Raw genomic sequence first — 16,060 nt, forward strand, 5'->3', positions numbered from 1 at the left:
TGTGTGTGTGTGTGTGTGTGTGTGTGTGTGTGTGTGTGTGTGTGTGTATGCACTCTTGCATGTGCAAACACATGCCTAGGACTTGGGCAAAAGTAGGGAAGGGAACAGTGGGAGAATGTTCTGGGTCACAGCTGGAAGGGCCCCTATGGAGCATCCAGCCCACGATTCCCCAAAGCCGGGGAGGATGTCAGACACAGCACTGCATCACTCCGAGACAAGGCAGAGTTCACCCCTCCTACATTTCCTCAGCTCTCTAAAGGAGTCTCTGCTTGGTGTCATACTACTTACTAATTACCCTCTTAAACAACAAGCTGGCTTCAGGCTCTGAGCCTTGGCAGGCCATGGCATCGAGTTAGAGTTTAATAACGTTGCTCTCATTACGTTATTTTTTTGTGAGCTTCTCTTTATGACAAATGATACTGATTTTCTAATCATGTTCATAATATAAAGTTGCCTTTTGAAATAAATTTCAATAAAAAAACTGATTTGATTGAAAGAAAATATCAAATAAATAACAGGATCAGAGGTATATAGATATAAGGCAAAAATCACAGTGGTGGTACCCAAAAGACCAGTATGTGGGACCTGGGCCAACCCCCATTGCTCAGATGCCCAGGGATGGGGAGGGCCTTGCCTAGGGTCAGACACTGAGTCCATGGGAGAACTGGGACCCATTCCTGGGACCTCCCGGATTCCCTGTCTGGTGCTCTTTCTCTTCCTCTGCCGAGAGGCATCTCCTACAACCCACCCGGAACTTACCTGGCCCCAGACGAGCTCTCCTAACCCGATGAATATGCACCACATCCACTGGTCCAGCTGCAGTGGAGAGCAGCTGAATGGCTTCCCCCCAAACTGCACGATCACTATCTGGAGGTCAAAGGGGCGCACAGGGATAGAGAGAGGGAGGGACAGGGAGAAAGAGAGAAGGAGGGAGAGAGTCAGGAGCCAACTCAGGGGTCTGGGCTCTCAGGGCACGGCCAAGGGGCTTTGGCTGCTCACTGCCCACCCTGGCCCAGGTTGGGGTGGGGGCCTGGCTACCTGGATGGCAAAGGTGCCCAGCACGATGGTGCAGAAAATAGGGTTCCGGAAGATGCCATCGAAGACATTGCGCTCGCCGTGGATCTTGCGGGCGTTGATCTCATTGAAGAGCTGCATCATGACGAAGGTGTTGAAGATGATGGTGTAGTGTTCCGAGGGTGGCGAGTGCAGGGGCGCGTTCCTCCCGCTGTCGATCTGGAACATCTTCTCGCCTGCCAAGCCGAGAGGGCAGGAGCAGGGCTGAGGGCCTCGGCTTGGGGGGACTCCGGGCCCTGAGTGGGGGCCTCTTCTGCGCAGCCGAGTGGGTCAGGCAGAGACAGAGGCGGCGCTCTGGATGTTGGGGGGCGGGCGGGCCTGCACTGTTGGGTGGTCCTGAGTGAGTGGAGGGATGACAAAACCCTTTCTTCTCTAGGGGTAAAGGTGCTGGGTGAATCTTATTCCACTTTTCTGTGGAAATCTGATAAAGGTGGAATGCAAGCTCTCCTGTCAGGTGACACTGCTTATTGAAAGTGACCTCCAGTTGACAAACTCATCTGGACTGGGAAGACTGGGAGGACGGGGTGTGAACCAGGAATCCCTGGTGGGAGGCCATGGCCTTGGGTTCCCCTGAAAATGGTGCTTCTTGTAACTGACTGTGACCCTTGCTGAGACCTCCGGAAGCTTCTGGGGCTCTTATAGGAAATATCGATTGCTATGTGGAGGTTGGGGTTTCTAGGCCAGGCTGGCTCCCCCCAGTGGCCTCATTCTCTTGTACCTGAGTTATCACACGATGGGTGGAGAGCAGCCCCCCGGTTTGCTGTGTGGACATGCACTGATGACAGGCTCAGTGCCATTCTACATCTCTTGGCAAAGCTGTGTAAGCTGGTGCCAGGAGGGCTTGTGGGGTTTTCTTAGTGTGAGGTGTCTAGCTGAATCCAAGACCACTGAGAGTAGGTGCTCAAGGAGGGAAGCCAGCAAGTAAACCAGGAACCCTCACCCAGCAGCCTTTTCTCCTAGTTTTGCATTCACATAGCTTCTTCGAAGACTCTAAAGATACTCTTGACAATAGTCCTGCCAACACATCACCTTCCAAATTCATACAAGAGGGCTGCCCTTTGGGGAATAGGATCCATGCCCTACCCACATCTCTACCCTGGACTTTGAGGGCAAGTGCTCGCTGGCATTGAAAGCCCAGCTCCTCACGCGGAGGGGCTCTGCCCAGGCCGGGGACTCCTGGCTGGCCCTGACTCCTCCCTGTGTGACTGTGGGCCCGCCCCTTCCCACTCTGGGACTCTCTGTGACCCAGGGGTAGGCTTTGCCCGCATCATCTCTGAAACACCCAAGGAAACCAGGCCTGGTATCTACTCAGTCTCCCCAGTTCGGGTGCAGGTCGGCTCACCTCTGTGTGCCTCAGGGCACTCCCTGTAATGTGTGGTGGGGCACAGGCACCTGCCCCACTGAGTGCAGGGAAGACCTAAATGAAGCAAGCAGCCTAAAGGAAAATGCTGTGGAAATAGTTGGTGGCTCTGCAGGTGTTTGGTCCCTCCCTGGGGAGGTCTCGGTGAGGATGCCGGCACAGGGCACGGATGAGGTGCAGGAATGGGTCGGAGAAGGGGTCAGAGCCTCAGGCTCCTCCAAGGCAGGTGTGAGGGGCATAAATCAGCACTTGGGCGCCATGTTGCCTAGTGTATACTCAGTGTCTAGAGCTGTCATCAGTGGAAAAGCCCTGGCTTTGGGGTTGGCCAGGCCTGAGACAGGGTCCGGCTCTGCCCAAGACTTGCTATGTGACCTTGAGTGACTCACTTCACCACCCCGGGCCCCTGTGACTTCACTGGCAGACAAGAGGGCAGATGTGAATCCAGAATGCTGGGTCCAGGCCAGGGTGTCCCAGGTGGGCCGGTGGGGGACTCACCAACAAAGAGCAGGGTGAAGATGAGGGTGAGCTGGTAGACGGCATGGCCCAGGATGTTCTTCATCATGGTCCGTGAGATGAGGGGCTTGTTGCGGCCATATGGCTTCCTCAGAAGCAGGGTCTCAGTGGGTGGCTCAGTGGCCAGCGCCAGTGAGGCGAACGTGTCCATGATGAGGTTTACCCAGAGCATCTGCACAGCCTTCAGAGGGGAGTCCTGGAGACAGCAGTGGTGGGGAAGGCTGTCACGGGGGAGGCCGGCCCCACCAGCTGCTACGAAGGGCCAGGTGTGGGCCTCAGGAGCTTGTTGGTGGCGTCTTGAGCCAACTCTGCCCGGTGGGTCTGCCCTCAGCTGGCCTGCCTGCTGGGCTCCTGAACAGACACTCCCCAGGATTGCTGGGCCTTCCCTTCTCTGGAGAACAGCCTAGACCTGCCTACCTGTGTTCTCCCCCAAGGAGAAAATTGAGTCTTCTAGGCATGATGGTCAGCAACTCCCTGCCTTCTGGTAAATTCACCTACTTCCCCACCATGTGCTGTCCGCCCCTTCAGCCCCTGTGGACACATCTCTCCTGGCTAAGGCCAAGCTCTCCCCCGTCTCCAGCGTAGATCCCATCTGCTCAGCCTCCTACTGCTTCCCCCTCCACCATCCATGGCTCTGGTCTCTGCTGTCGCACCAACAGCACCCGTGACCCCTGTCCCCTTGTCGCTACCACCAAGTTCCTTCTTACCTCATTGTCACACTTTAACTTAAGCAATTATTGTGTGTATCTATGATTCCAGAAATAACTTACTCCCATGGTAGAAAATTTGGGCAAGTAGGGAATAGCAGAGGAAGCTAAAACTCATCAGTAATCTTGTCACTTACAGTGACAAGATGTCACGCCATCCACATTCTGGTGTGGATCCTTCCACACCTCTCTCTGGCTGAGACTGGGACCATACAGTCATACCGCTCGGTGCACAATCCTGTCACGTGGGGTACACTGCCTCGAGGAGCTGATCTACTGTCCTCTCCTCCCTTGTACCCACAAGTACCTTGTCCTTGGCAGCCAGACTTTGGCCTTTCCATGTCCCCCAAATCCCTTCCTCCGAGGTCACCAGTACCTTCCTTCTCACCAACTGAGAGATACATTTTCTAGCCTCCTCTCACTGACCTCCCTGCCTTGCTTGGCCACTGTCTCCTCCTGGCCCCTGACCCCACTCTCCTGGCCCTCTTCCACCTCTCTGAGAAAGCTCCTTCTCCCTCTCCCTCAGGGCTCCTCTTGCCCGGTCTTTTAATTCTGTGCCCCCCACGGCCCCTTCCTCAGCCCCGCTTTCCTCTCCACACCTGTCCCCCTGGCTGGTGGCGCCCACCTCTCCCTAGCATCACCCTCTCTACAGCCCAGACCTCCCCTTCTGGTGTTAGCTTCATCCACGGTGGAACACCTCCTTCAGGAAGCCCACCTACCCGGTAAGCCTAATAGCCTAAACTGAACAGTTCTTCACTCCTCTATCATTTCTCAGTGCAGCCCCTGAGGCCCACTCTGCCTGTACCCCATACTCACTCACCTCCTAGATGCATCAGAACCCCTTCCTCCAGGCCGCCTCTCCCAGCTGTGCCCTGGAGCAGCCACCTTCCCCATGTCCTGAGGCTTTTTCCTGCTCATCAGCCTTCTCTGTTTACATGTGCTTCAGGGTCGGGGGCCCCCCATCTCCCCACCAAGGCCTACATGGCCCTACCACCAACTCAATCTAAAGCCTTAGGCAAACTGGTAGTCAGTCCTCTTTGAACCTGTTTCCCCATCTGGCATCAGTGGGGTCCCCAGGAAGCCTTGCAGGAGTGGCTGTGCCGCGGGAGTGTTCCACGAGCCACCACTAGAAGGAGTCTCTCGCCCACAAAACAGGAGAGGGCCCTTTCTGCAGAAGGGACCCACCAGCCACCTCCCAGCTCTGACTCTCAGGAGAGGGTACTGGGTGCTGCCACATGCAACCCCAGGGGCTCAGAATGCAGCAGAGGGGTGCAGCATTCCTAAGGCCACAAAGCACTCCGGGGCAGTGCTGCGTTTTGGGCCTGTGGGGGCTCCTCTCTGTGGGCAGGAGCTTGTCTACCCATGTGATTGCCAGGAGGCGTTGGAATACTGGACCTTTCCTCCCCAGGCCAGGCTGGTCAGCCCCTAGGGGGAGGCAGGAGGCTGCAGGAACAATGGTAGTTCCTGGCTGGTCCAGCCTCTGAGTCTCAGTTTCTGCTTCTGTAAAATGGGGATCATCAAAATTCCCACCTCATGGGGCTGGGTGAGGAAGCAGTGAGGCTGAAGACATGCAGCCCTGCTGGCTGGCTTCCCCTAAGCTCGGGATGGGGTTGCTCATGACCCAGATGGTGATCCTGATAGACAACAGCCTCTCCCAGTGACAAGGAGCCCCAACCTGGCCTCAGGGCCCCAGGCAAACAGGCCTCTCCTGTCACACTCCTGCCCCCAGGGCCCTGCTGGTTCCTTGCTCCCAGCTGGTTGCCTGACCTCCCTTGGGCCCTGCCCTGCCCCTGCCTCCCTCTGAGGGCTCTGCCTTCCTTCCAGGATAACCTCTTCTGCCTCCCGGAGCGAGGACCAGGTCAGGCAGCCATGGGGGTGAGCCTTGACATCTCCCATTTGCCAGATGACCTTGGGCCAGGCCCCCACCTTGCTGAGCTTTGTTTCCTCAGGCTGGTGCCTGCACCTGAGGTCTGTGATGCAACTCCTGGCCCTTGGCAGGGGCTCCCCCAGGCTTTGGCATGCCCCATCCTGCCCCCCCCCCCCCCCCCCCCAGGCCCCCCCCCCGTGACGCAGGCACCCGTGAAGGCCACGATCACAGCCACCACGTTGACCGTCAGCTGGAACTGCAGGAATTTGGAGATGCTGTCATAGACGTTGCGGCCCCACATCACAGCCTTGACGATGCTGCTGAAGTTGTCATCCGTTAGGATGATGTCTGAGGCCTCCTTGGCCACGTCCGTGCCTGCGATGCCCTGTGGGGACAGGAGCCTGTGTGGGGCGGCTCGGGGGTGGTGAGCAGCTCGAGCAACACTGTTCTCATCCCCTGCACATCCTCAGTCCTATACAACCCCCCACATGCCTCCTCCCAATTGCCCAGCTGGGCCAGACCGCACAGCGGGTGTGTGCGTGTACTCCTCACAGACCCGGCCCCTGAGGCCAACTCTGCCTTCCGGAAGCCTTTCCCTGGCCCATCCTCCCCCACACCCATCATGGCAGGGAGCCCTCTTCCACCCTTCCAGGAAGACCCCAGGGGGCCAGGCTGAGCCTTGAGAGCACTGGGCACATGAGGTAGATGGTGGGTGAGCTGAGTGTGAAACAGGGGTCCCCGCACAGCCAGTTCGAGGCTGAGTTGCCCACACCCCCTGCCTATGAGCTCTTGCCAGGCACCACCCCGGGGCCCGCGGCGAGCTGTCCCTACCATGGCGAAGCCCACGTCCGCCTTCTTGAGTGCAGGCCCGTCGTTGGTGCCATCCCCGGTCACAGCCACCACCTGGCGCTGCTCAGTGTGTGTGCTATCGATGATGCCTGTGGGGTGGGGCACGAGTGTGCTCAGGGCCCCGGGGACACTCCGTGGGGCAGAGGCAGCTGGGCCGGCCCTGATGGTCTGGAGGACTCCCGGCCGGGCCCAGCCTCCTCTCCGGCCCCTGCCCTGCCCCCTCTCCCCCTCCTCTTGCTGTGACTCTTCCCAGCTCCAGGCTTGCCCACTGCTGCCGACACCTGCAGGGCATGTTGGGCACCTGAGCCCCGTGCTGGCCCTCTGTGGTCTGGGCCCCGACAGCCTCTCCAGCACACTCTTCCCTCTCTGTAGCCCTTGGCCACACCGGTGGCCACCCCAGCTGGAAACACCTCCCCCTCTGCCTGGGTTCCAGGAGCTCCTCTGTTCTCCCACCATCTGCTCCCTCAGCACCTTCTACCTGGGAGTCCATTCGCTCCTGAGGAGGCCTGGGCTGTGCCATTTGCCAACGACCCCTGACCCATCACCTGGCCTTGACCTCTCTCCAGACATTCACCCGCAATAAAATATTCAGGGGCGCCTGGGTGGCTGGGTCCGTTTAGTGTCTGCCTTCGGCTCAGGTCGTGATCCTGGGGTCCTGGGATGGAGCCCCGTGTCAGGCTCCCTGCTCCGCGGGGAGTCTGCTTCTCCCATCCCCCACCCCCATCTCTCTCTTGTTCTCTCTCTCAAATAAATAAAATCTTAAAAAAAGAATAAAAAATAAATAAAAAGAAAAGATTCAACAAGTAAAATAAAGAGATGGTATGTAGCCCTGTCACCGAGCTGGGGCCAGTGGAAAGGGCGGGTGAAAGATGTCACCATTGGACACATGTGGAGTTTGATAAGATATGTCCATGGACAGGACAGAAATTTGAATGTCACTCTTGGCATGTCCCTCTCTCATCCTGCACCTCACGTCCATCACCAAGGCCTGCAGATTCTGCTCCAAGATCCTACGGGAACCATTTCACTTTTCTCTGTCCCCACCCCCTCTGCCACTAGCATGCCCCCTGCTCCCCACCAACCCCAGGCTACCTGTTCACTCTGCATAGCAACGCCTGGCTTTCTCTCGAACCCCCAGGACTGACCTGTCCCCTCCCCCAAGCTGAGAGTCATTCTCTCACTACCCACACTGGTCTCAGGGTGACATCCACGTTCTTAGCTCCATTCAGAAATTTCGAAGTCCCTGGTGGTCAGGCCTCACTCATTCTCTGATCGTCTCTCCTCTCATCCCTGGCCGCCCCCAATCTGTGCTCCAGTCATAGGAAAGGCTCTCCGTCTGCAACGCCGGCTCCCTCGTCCCTGTCTGCCCGGGCTGTCCCCAACCAGCTGTGCCTGTCCCGCACCTGTAGTCTAGCTCAGATGCCACGCCCCCTGGGGAAAGTGACTCTCTGAGGACGCTCACCCACCCTCATCAGATCACCGTAGCTCCCGTACGTGTCCCTCCCTGTCCTGTCCTGGCAAGCAGCAGCCCGTGGGATGAGGGAATGGGACCCCCGACTTGAGAAGCCTTTGTAGCCGCCAACCACTCCCCCAGCCCTTGGCATGTGTTCAAGTTCCACCCTCTTCAGGTCCAGCTCCAAGGCCATGTGCTCTGGGAGTCATCCCGGGCTGCTCCCCCCAGCTGGTGGCAGTCCAAGTCCCCAGCCAAGACTCAGCCTCCAGCCTCTGTCTACTAGGCATTTGTTGCCTTCGTTACTGCCGGGTCCCTCCGCCTGCCTACATGCTCCTCCAGAGCAGGGAGGGGGCCAAATTTTACTCCTGCCTGGCCAAGTGAGCTGCTTTCCACTTCTTGAAGGTATCTGGAAGTCTTTGCCTCTGGTCTTTCACAGTGCAGTTCTCTGCCCTGCCCGAAACACAGGCCCTTTTTCTGGGACCCTCAACCCACCTTTGATGGCCTGTGATGTGACATCCATCCCCAGCCTGAGTGAGACGCCAATAGAGGGCCCCACCCTTCTCTTCCACTGATACAGCCTCTAGGTCTGTGCAAGGAAACCTATTTAATGTCTGCTGGATGGAATCTGGACGATGAATTTCAAGAGGGAAGGACTATGTCTGCCAAGAGCTGGGCCTGGCACTTAGTAGATCCTTCAAAAACACATATCAAGAGAATGAGTAAACAAATGAGTGAGTGATTGAAAAAGAAATGGGGATAGGTTGGGGCCTCCTGCTCTGGTATCTGTGATTCTGGGGCGCTGTGTTTCTGTCCCCAAGCCAGATCTGCCTCTATTAATGTCCTTGGGCAACATTTTGGGAGAGGAATCCAAGATGCCCTAGGGATGACCTCAGCCAGAAACCTGCCCTTCTATGGCCATTTTAAAGATGGAGGAATTGAGTCCCAGAAGAGGAGGGACTTGCCCAACGGTATAGAACAGGTTAGTGGCTGAGCCAGGACTTGAAGCCAGGGCTGTATGACTCTAAAAGGGCCCAGCACCTGGCCACCGACATGGGCTCAAACAAGTGGTATGCCCTCTCTCTTGAGGAAGACAGGGAAGGAGAAGGATGCTAGCCTTTGGCCTCATCTCTCAGGCTGCTATTCCCAGGATGGCCCACCTTTGGGGTCCCCGTTACAGGTGTTGGTTGGGGTCCTCAGAGACCAGGCCACCCAAGGATCTCAAACTCACAAGCTCTGGGGCCAGACTGAGAACATGAGTGAAGTGGGCTGGATGGCAGGCAATAAGGAGTGGTGAAGACTGATTCAAATGTGAGGGAAGAGTCTGTATAAAGCCACCCAAATTCAACATAAAAAAGGGCACTATACCAGCCAAATACAACATGTCTGTGGGACCTATTTAACCCTCAGGCTAAGAGTTTTGGACCTAGACAGGCCCAGTCCCATTGCTTCCTAGAAGAAGTGGAACCCAGAGAGAAGACTCACAACCTCCCCATCTCCCTGTGGTCCTTAGAGGGCCTCCCAGGGCTGCAATGGGGTGAGGCAAGGGTGTTGCCAGGTGTGGGGAGCCCTGTGCAAAAGCTCTCTGTCCTGGAAAGAAGCTGCGGGCACCAGGAAAGGAGGAGATCCTAGCCTCAGAACTGCCCCCCAAGTCTTACCTTTGACGAGGGTATGCTTATCCGTGGGGGAGGAGCGAGCCAGCACCCGGAGCTTTGGCCAGATCTTGTCAATTCGCTCCTGTTCAATCTGGAGAGGGATGGGGGAGGGGGTCAGAGAGAGAAACTGAGGCTTGGAGAAGGGAGGGGACTCACCCCAAATCACTGGGCTCTGAGTGGCACACTGGCTGGTCTCTGTACAGTCATGTGGCCCCCATGCCTCCCAGGACCCTTCCCCCCCACCCCCAGCTTATCCCCCTGAGGATTCCTTGTGCTGGGCACGTACCTCCCCCTTCTCGTTGCGGATCCTCCGGTTGAACTCCTTGCCCTCCAGGCACAGAAAGTCCTCCCCAGGATGGATGATGCCACACTTGATGGCGATGGCCCGGGCCGTGTTGATATTGTCACCAGTGACCATGCGGACGGTGATGCCTGCCCGCTGGCACTTGCGGATGGCTTCTGGGACCTGGCGGGAGGGCAGGGGCAATGGGTTTGAGTGCCCCTGGGGCAGGTCCTCACCGCCCTTATGGATTCCAAAGTGAGCCCTGTTCACGGGCAGCACCAGTGGAAGGGGCCTGGATGACCATGAGATACTGATAGCACATATGGCATGTAGACCATATCCTTCCTTCCTGTGTCCATGGCAGGCATTATTAATCGATCACAGAATCTGATGATTAAACCCTGATGTGGCCTCAGAATTCTCAGCAGAGTCCCAGGCAGCTACCACCTAACACTGTGATGGTCCCTTCTAAGATGAAACCACTGGTTATCCTGATCTGGGCAAGGACTTTGAGAAAGACCTCAATAACACCCCAGGCAGGGGTAGAACACTCTACACTTGCAGAGGAATGTGTCCCTGCTTTATCCACATGCACAATTCCTACAAACTCAATGGTAAATATGCTCACGTATTTTCAGGTTTTTTTTTTTTTGTGGGGGTTGGCAGGACACTGCATTTGGGAGGATTTCATTTGCAGAATGTGACACTGGCTTAGAATAAATACAAATGATTATACTTCATGTAAAACAGGACACTGCCATGAGACAGTAAAGACTGCCTCTTGCCCTCCCTGATGTAATGACAGACTGATGTCTGGGCCAATCAGGCCAGAGTAGACCCAGCCAGTCAGAAGGGGGTAAGCACCAACCCCCCCCCCCCCCCCCCCCCGCTCCAATGCAGAGCTGTGGATTTATTTGCCCAGCAATCAGGATGCAGAAACCAGCCTAGAGCTGCTGCAGGCCTTTACACACAACCCAGATCAACTGAACAAGGGATTCTGACCCATGGGCAGTGACCAATGCTAAAATAATAAGGTATTATTTGCTATTTGCTGCAAAACGTCTTTGAGTTGAAGAGGACATATGAAGGGCAGAAAATCTAGTTGTACCAGAGGACCAAAGCACTTTAGCATCTCAGGCTTGGAGAGGCAGAGTCTGACTCCCACTCCTCTTGCATATCATAGTGCCTGGGGAGCTCAGCCCCATTCCCACTCTGCCAAGCCCCTGCTGAGAGGGTCTGCAGACTGTTATGGGCTGAACTGTGGCCATCTCACCCCCCCACCCGCCCAAATACATTTAAGTCTTAACCCCCACTGCCTGTGAATGTGACCTTACTGGGAGATAGGGTGTTTATAGAGGTAATCAAGTTGAGGTCGGTAGGGTGGCCCTTGACCAATGTGACTGGGGTTTTTATGAAGAGGGGAAATTTGGACCCAGACACGCAATCAGGGAGAATGTCACGTGAAGAGGAAGGCAGAGACTGGGTGTTGCTGCCACAAGTCAAGGAACGTTGAAGATTCCCAGCAAACCCCCATGACCTTGGGGGGGGGGTGGGCGCTGGGGGTGGGGAGAAGATCTGAAGCAGATTCTCTCTCACAGCCCCCAGAAGAAACCAACCCTGCCAACACCAAGATCTTGGACTTCCAGCCTCCAGAACTGTGAGCCAGTCCAGTTCTGTTGCTGGGGGCCCCCAGTCTGTGCTACTTTGTTATGGTGGCCCCAACAAACTCATATGAAGAAGTAGAACATTGGTTCAAAACCTGACTGTGGACAGCTCCTGCCCACTGGTCCCCTCCTGCCCTTAGGAATTTTAAAAACAAGGATTGATCTTGAAAATCTTTAGCCTCTGTCCTCCCCCATGCACAGCACCTGTTGTTCCTTCAGCACAGAGCACCACGTTCCAAGCTGGGGTCACTGCCCAGCCCCTCCTCAATCTCCCTGCCTCCGGCCTTGCCCCTCTTCCATCGTTCTCCTACCTGACCACCAGCGACCTGCCTAAAGTTCCGCCTGGGTACCACTCTCCTTCAGGGGCTCCCCCCTGCTGCTTGTAGAGAAAATCAAGACTCCTGAGCACCGTCATCTTGTGGCAGAGCAAGGAACAAATGCTGGGAAGAGGCCAAGGTCAGGAGGCCCCTCCAGCTCCCAGAATGGTATTAGAGACCAGCTCTGTGGTGACAGGTAGTGATCTCCTCATCCCCAGGGCTGGAGCAGGGTAGGCTGACCACAGGTCTCCTCTGGGTGCATTTCCAGGGCCCAGGGACGAGGCTTCTCATGCCCCTCAGGGCTTGGGGGCCACGTGAGCAAGGCCTCTGCCTCGTGCCACAGCGGCGGCTCACCCAGGCGAACGTGACCTCTTTGTACAGAGCCAGAGGGAGCGGGGATGTGGAATGTCCAAACATCCTGCTTACATAATTTATCGATGTCCTCCCCATGGCTGTAACCCGGATGGCAGCCCCCTGCTGTCTCCTGTTCCAGGGGAAAGGAAAGAACCACTGCTCTTTAGGGTACCTACACCTTATCTGGCTCCTGCTTTCAAAGGAATAATTCAGGTTATATTTGATTCAAGATGCCTGGGGTCTTGGAGTTGGAAGGGGCTTCAGGTCATGACTCTCTGACTCTGCTCGTTGCCCAGATCTCCGGCTAGGCATCCCACAGATGGCCAGCCAGCCTCTGCTTGCAGGCTTCTGATGATGGGGTGCTCACTCCCTCCAAGGCTGACCACTCCACAGTGGAACAAGTCTACCATACCCTTTCACATAATCATTCTTCTTTCAGATGAGAGCAGGTGCTCTTGGTCTGACTGGTACTCTTGTAGGAGGCAGGGGCTTTGGTAAAGATCTCTGTACAAAGGGCTCTGGGAGCACAGAGGAAGGTGCCATTCCTTCAGAAGGAAGTAGATGGAGAGGAGAAATCTGGGAAAGCTTCCTGGAGAAGGGGATGTTTGAGCTGCTTTTATTCAGCCAACACTAACTGAGGCTCTGGCACCTGGCACTGTGCCCAGGCTGGGGCTACACAGATGACCACTTCACTGTGGCCTGGGCTACAGAGAATTGTCCCATGAGATGCACTGGCAGAGAAGTTGGGAAGGGTGCTGTAGGAAGAGTGTGACAGGTGATCTGGAGGAGCTGAGGCTGAGGAGGATGTGAGGCAGGAGCCAGTGGCCATGAAGCTGGAGAAGGGCCTGAGGTCAGAAGGTGCTGGAATCAGGGGCTTGGTACCAGGCCTGGGGGCCATGGTTAAGTTCTGAACTGGGGACAAGGTATCTAGCACCGTGTTTTAGAAAGACTTAACACTTTCAAGGCTGTCTCAGGGAGCCGAAATCTGCCTGTTTGGAATCCCCACCCTCTGGGGTTCCCCAAAACAAGCTGGCTTGGGGAGAAAAAGGAGGCAGCTAATTTTTCTGGCCCCCACACTTTCCTCTGTGTGGTGGAGGCTTCTCTGCCCTTGGGGGAGAGGGCTCAGGGGCCAAAAGGCTGGGTTGGGCTTTGCCCTCGGGATCCACCTGAGTGTTGGCTTCCTCACCTATAAAGTGGGGATGATAGTCTGTACCCCTCAGCGAGGCTGGGCGACGCTGTGATGGGGGCAAAGGGTACCAGGCACGGGGACAATAGATGCTGGTGGTGGGGGATAGGGTGCCTGGCAATGCACCTGACCATGGTCTTCTGTGCTTGTTCTTTCTGCTCCCGGAGATGGGGAGGGATGTTGAGGGTACAGAGGCAGATGCAGTGGGGGGTGGGGCACAGCTGTCGTCTGGGGACAGGGAGGGGCAGCCGTTTGTTTGGGGTGGTGGGATGGTGTGGGCCCACCACCATGATTCCTGAGTTAAGTACCTTAGAGGCCTGTGACCTACCTGTGGGGGGATTCCAGATGGACCTGGACACATCCGAGAGCCTCCTCGGCCACTTTTCTGGGCAGTGGGCCCTGTAACTGGACGTCTTTGTTGTACTTCAGTCTGGCTTTACACTCACATGTGCTATGGTTCTGCTTACTCCTCCCCTTTCACTGGACATTTCATTAGGCTGTGGGCTCCGGAAGGCAGGGACCGCCAACTGCTCAGGACCCATCCAGGGGCCAGGCACAGGGCACATGGGTCATCATGAAACATCTCTCTGCTTAAGTCCCTCAAAGCCTGGTGAATGGATTTGGATGCGGACATGCCAACCCTTCACAATTTAGCTCCAGGCTCCCCTCCTACCCATTTCTCTCATAAATCCAACAGGGATATTCACTAGACCCTCACCCATCTGCATTTGCCTGCGCTGTTCCCTCTGCCTAGAATATCCTCTCTCCTGTAATCTGGGAGTCTCCTCCTCTTTCAGGTGAAATGCCCTCTACTCATAAAGCCATTCTGGATTCCTCCAACCCAATGGGGTGCTTCCTTAAACTGCACTCTGCATTTCCTTGTATTGCTCACTCGTTCATTCGTTTGACAAACAGCTACTGAACATCCAACTGCTCTGGGCACTGAGGATCCAGAGATGATTAAGACTCAAGCCACAGAGGCACCGATCTGGTTGAAATATACTTTCCACATAGACAAAATAGCTGTAAAATTAAAAAAAAAATTCCTTCTTTTGCTAAAATTATCCAAGAGTTTTCTCACAGAGGAAAAATAGCCAGAAAATGGGCGCTTCCTGTTTTCATTAAATAAAGGCTTTTAAACATCTGTTGTTTCTGGTGACACCCGTTGTCTGTGACTCCAAGGGCTCTAAACACCCCCGGATAACCCTGCAAATCCCAGACTGCTGCTCTTCTCATGGCTTTATCCACAGTGGCTTCAATCAGTGTCGGAAAATGTACCCGTACCCGAGGTAGCATCTTATATTTGTCTGGGGGGTGACTGGCAAGCCTGTTTTGATCTGTTCCGTCTTCTATCTTCTCATGGGAGGAAGACAACGTGATTTGTCCCCTTGACAGATGGGAAAACTGAGGGAGGTAGTTTGTGTTCCAGTGGCAGTTGCAAAAGGAATCTGAAAATGTTTGTAGGACCCTAGAGGTGGCCCAGGCTGAGGCTTCTGCTCCGGCCAGCCTCAGGGTTGCCTGGGAGAGCCTGCCCAAAACCATAGGCATAGACACTCCCCTAAGGTCACCCAAGAAGCTGGTGATGGTGGCTGCCTGTGAGGCGGGAACCAGAGGCCTGGGGGTGGCATGGGAGGCTACTTCATCTTGTCGGTGTTATTGGACCATTGGAATTTGGCTCCCTGTGTATAAATCCCCCAGCTTAAAACCCAAATAAATCAAAAGCCATCCCCACCCTACTGGGACATCCTGAATCAACACGTCAGAGCTTTGGGCGCCTGGGTGGCTCAGTTGTTAAGCGTCTGCCTTCGGCTCGGGTCATGATCCCAGGGTGTTCGGATCGAGCCCCGCATCGGGCTCCCTGCTCGGCAGGGAGCCTGCGTCTCCCTCTCCCACTCCCCCTGCTTGTGTTCCTGCTCTCGCTGTGTCTCTCTCTGTCAAATACATAAATAAAATCTTTAAAACAGGTCAGAGCTTTTATACTTTCAAGCAGTGTCACCAGCAACCCTGCTGGTGTCCCTCACTTGGGAATGTCCAACTCTTCATTATTCGGATGGGGAAACGTAGACCCAGGGAAGAGATGCACCTGAAGTCTCTCTGTGAGGGAGTGTCAGGAGTGGGGTGAGAACCCGTGTCCCTTGACCCTGCTTTGTCACCCTAGTAAGTCCCTGCTCCCCAACACGGCTTACAACATCAAAAATCTACATCCTGGGGGAGAGCCCAGGGGAGAGAGGAGGTCACCATCAAGGATGCGCTCACTTGACGGAAGCAAAGAAAGTCAGGGAAAGCTTTCCCATCAGCCAGCTCAGAATGTTGGAGCTTGGCAGGGACCTGAGGGGCATCTGGGCCAAGCTTCCATTTTACAGATCAGAAGACCAAGGTACAGAGAGGGGAAGTGGCTTGTGAGTGGCAGAGTTGGGGCTTGGATCCAGGCCCCCTTTCTCCAATGTAGGGCCCTCCAGGATGAAAGTGCTCCCAGCCCTGCTGGGAGTCTTTGCCTGAAGCCAGCTTCTCTGGATAATCATGCTGTTAGTGGAACATGCCAGGGACCCAGCTAAGGCCTTCCCAGGCCCTGTCCTCCCTCTCTTCACCCTCCTGACTTAGAACCACTTGCCCTTTCATTTCTGTGGCACCCAGGAGCAGGGCCTGGGGCAGGAAGGTGGAAAACCTGTTCTAATCTGGATTTGCTCAGCCACTTACAGCGAGACTTGGGGAACATCACTGTCCCTGCTTGGCCTCAGTGTTTTCACCTGCACACTGGGGCCGTGGGGAAGCACTTGGTCT

The 16,060-nt window shown here is 55.6% G+C and overlaps 1 protein-coding gene across 1 annotated transcript in view; it reads right to left on the minus strand.

The window, feature by feature from the left end:
* Nucleotides 1-16,060, minus strand: part of ATP2B2 (ATPase plasma membrane Ca2+ transporting 2) — a 170,981-nt gene that overhangs the window by 10,168 nt on the left and 144,753 nt on the right. Inside the window, exons 15-21 of the mRNA XM_073901649.1 lie at nucleotides 9,762-9,941; nucleotides 9,479-9,566; nucleotides 6,353-6,459; nucleotides 5,719-5,906; nucleotides 2,930-3,147; nucleotides 1,039-1,250; nucleotides 760-867 (exon numbers count right to left, since the gene is read on the minus strand). Of these exons, the coding sequence (XP_073757750.1) occupies nucleotides 760-867; nucleotides 1,039-1,250; nucleotides 2,930-3,147; nucleotides 5,719-5,906; nucleotides 6,353-6,459; nucleotides 9,479-9,566; nucleotides 9,762-9,941 (1,101 nt within the window). The remainder of the gene's footprint in view (nucleotides 1-759; nucleotides 868-1,038; nucleotides 1,251-2,929; nucleotides 3,148-5,718; nucleotides 5,907-6,352; nucleotides 6,460-9,478; nucleotides 9,567-9,761; nucleotides 9,942-16,060) is intronic.

This window comes from Callorhinus ursinus, unplaced genomic scaffold, assembly GCF_003265705.2.
Source record: "Callorhinus ursinus isolate GAN/ISIS: 27379988/994484 unplaced genomic scaffold, GSC_fseal_2.0 scaffold15, whole genome shotgun sequence".
Lineage (NCBI taxonomy): Eukaryota > Metazoa > Chordata > Mammalia > Carnivora > Otariidae > Callorhinus > Callorhinus ursinus.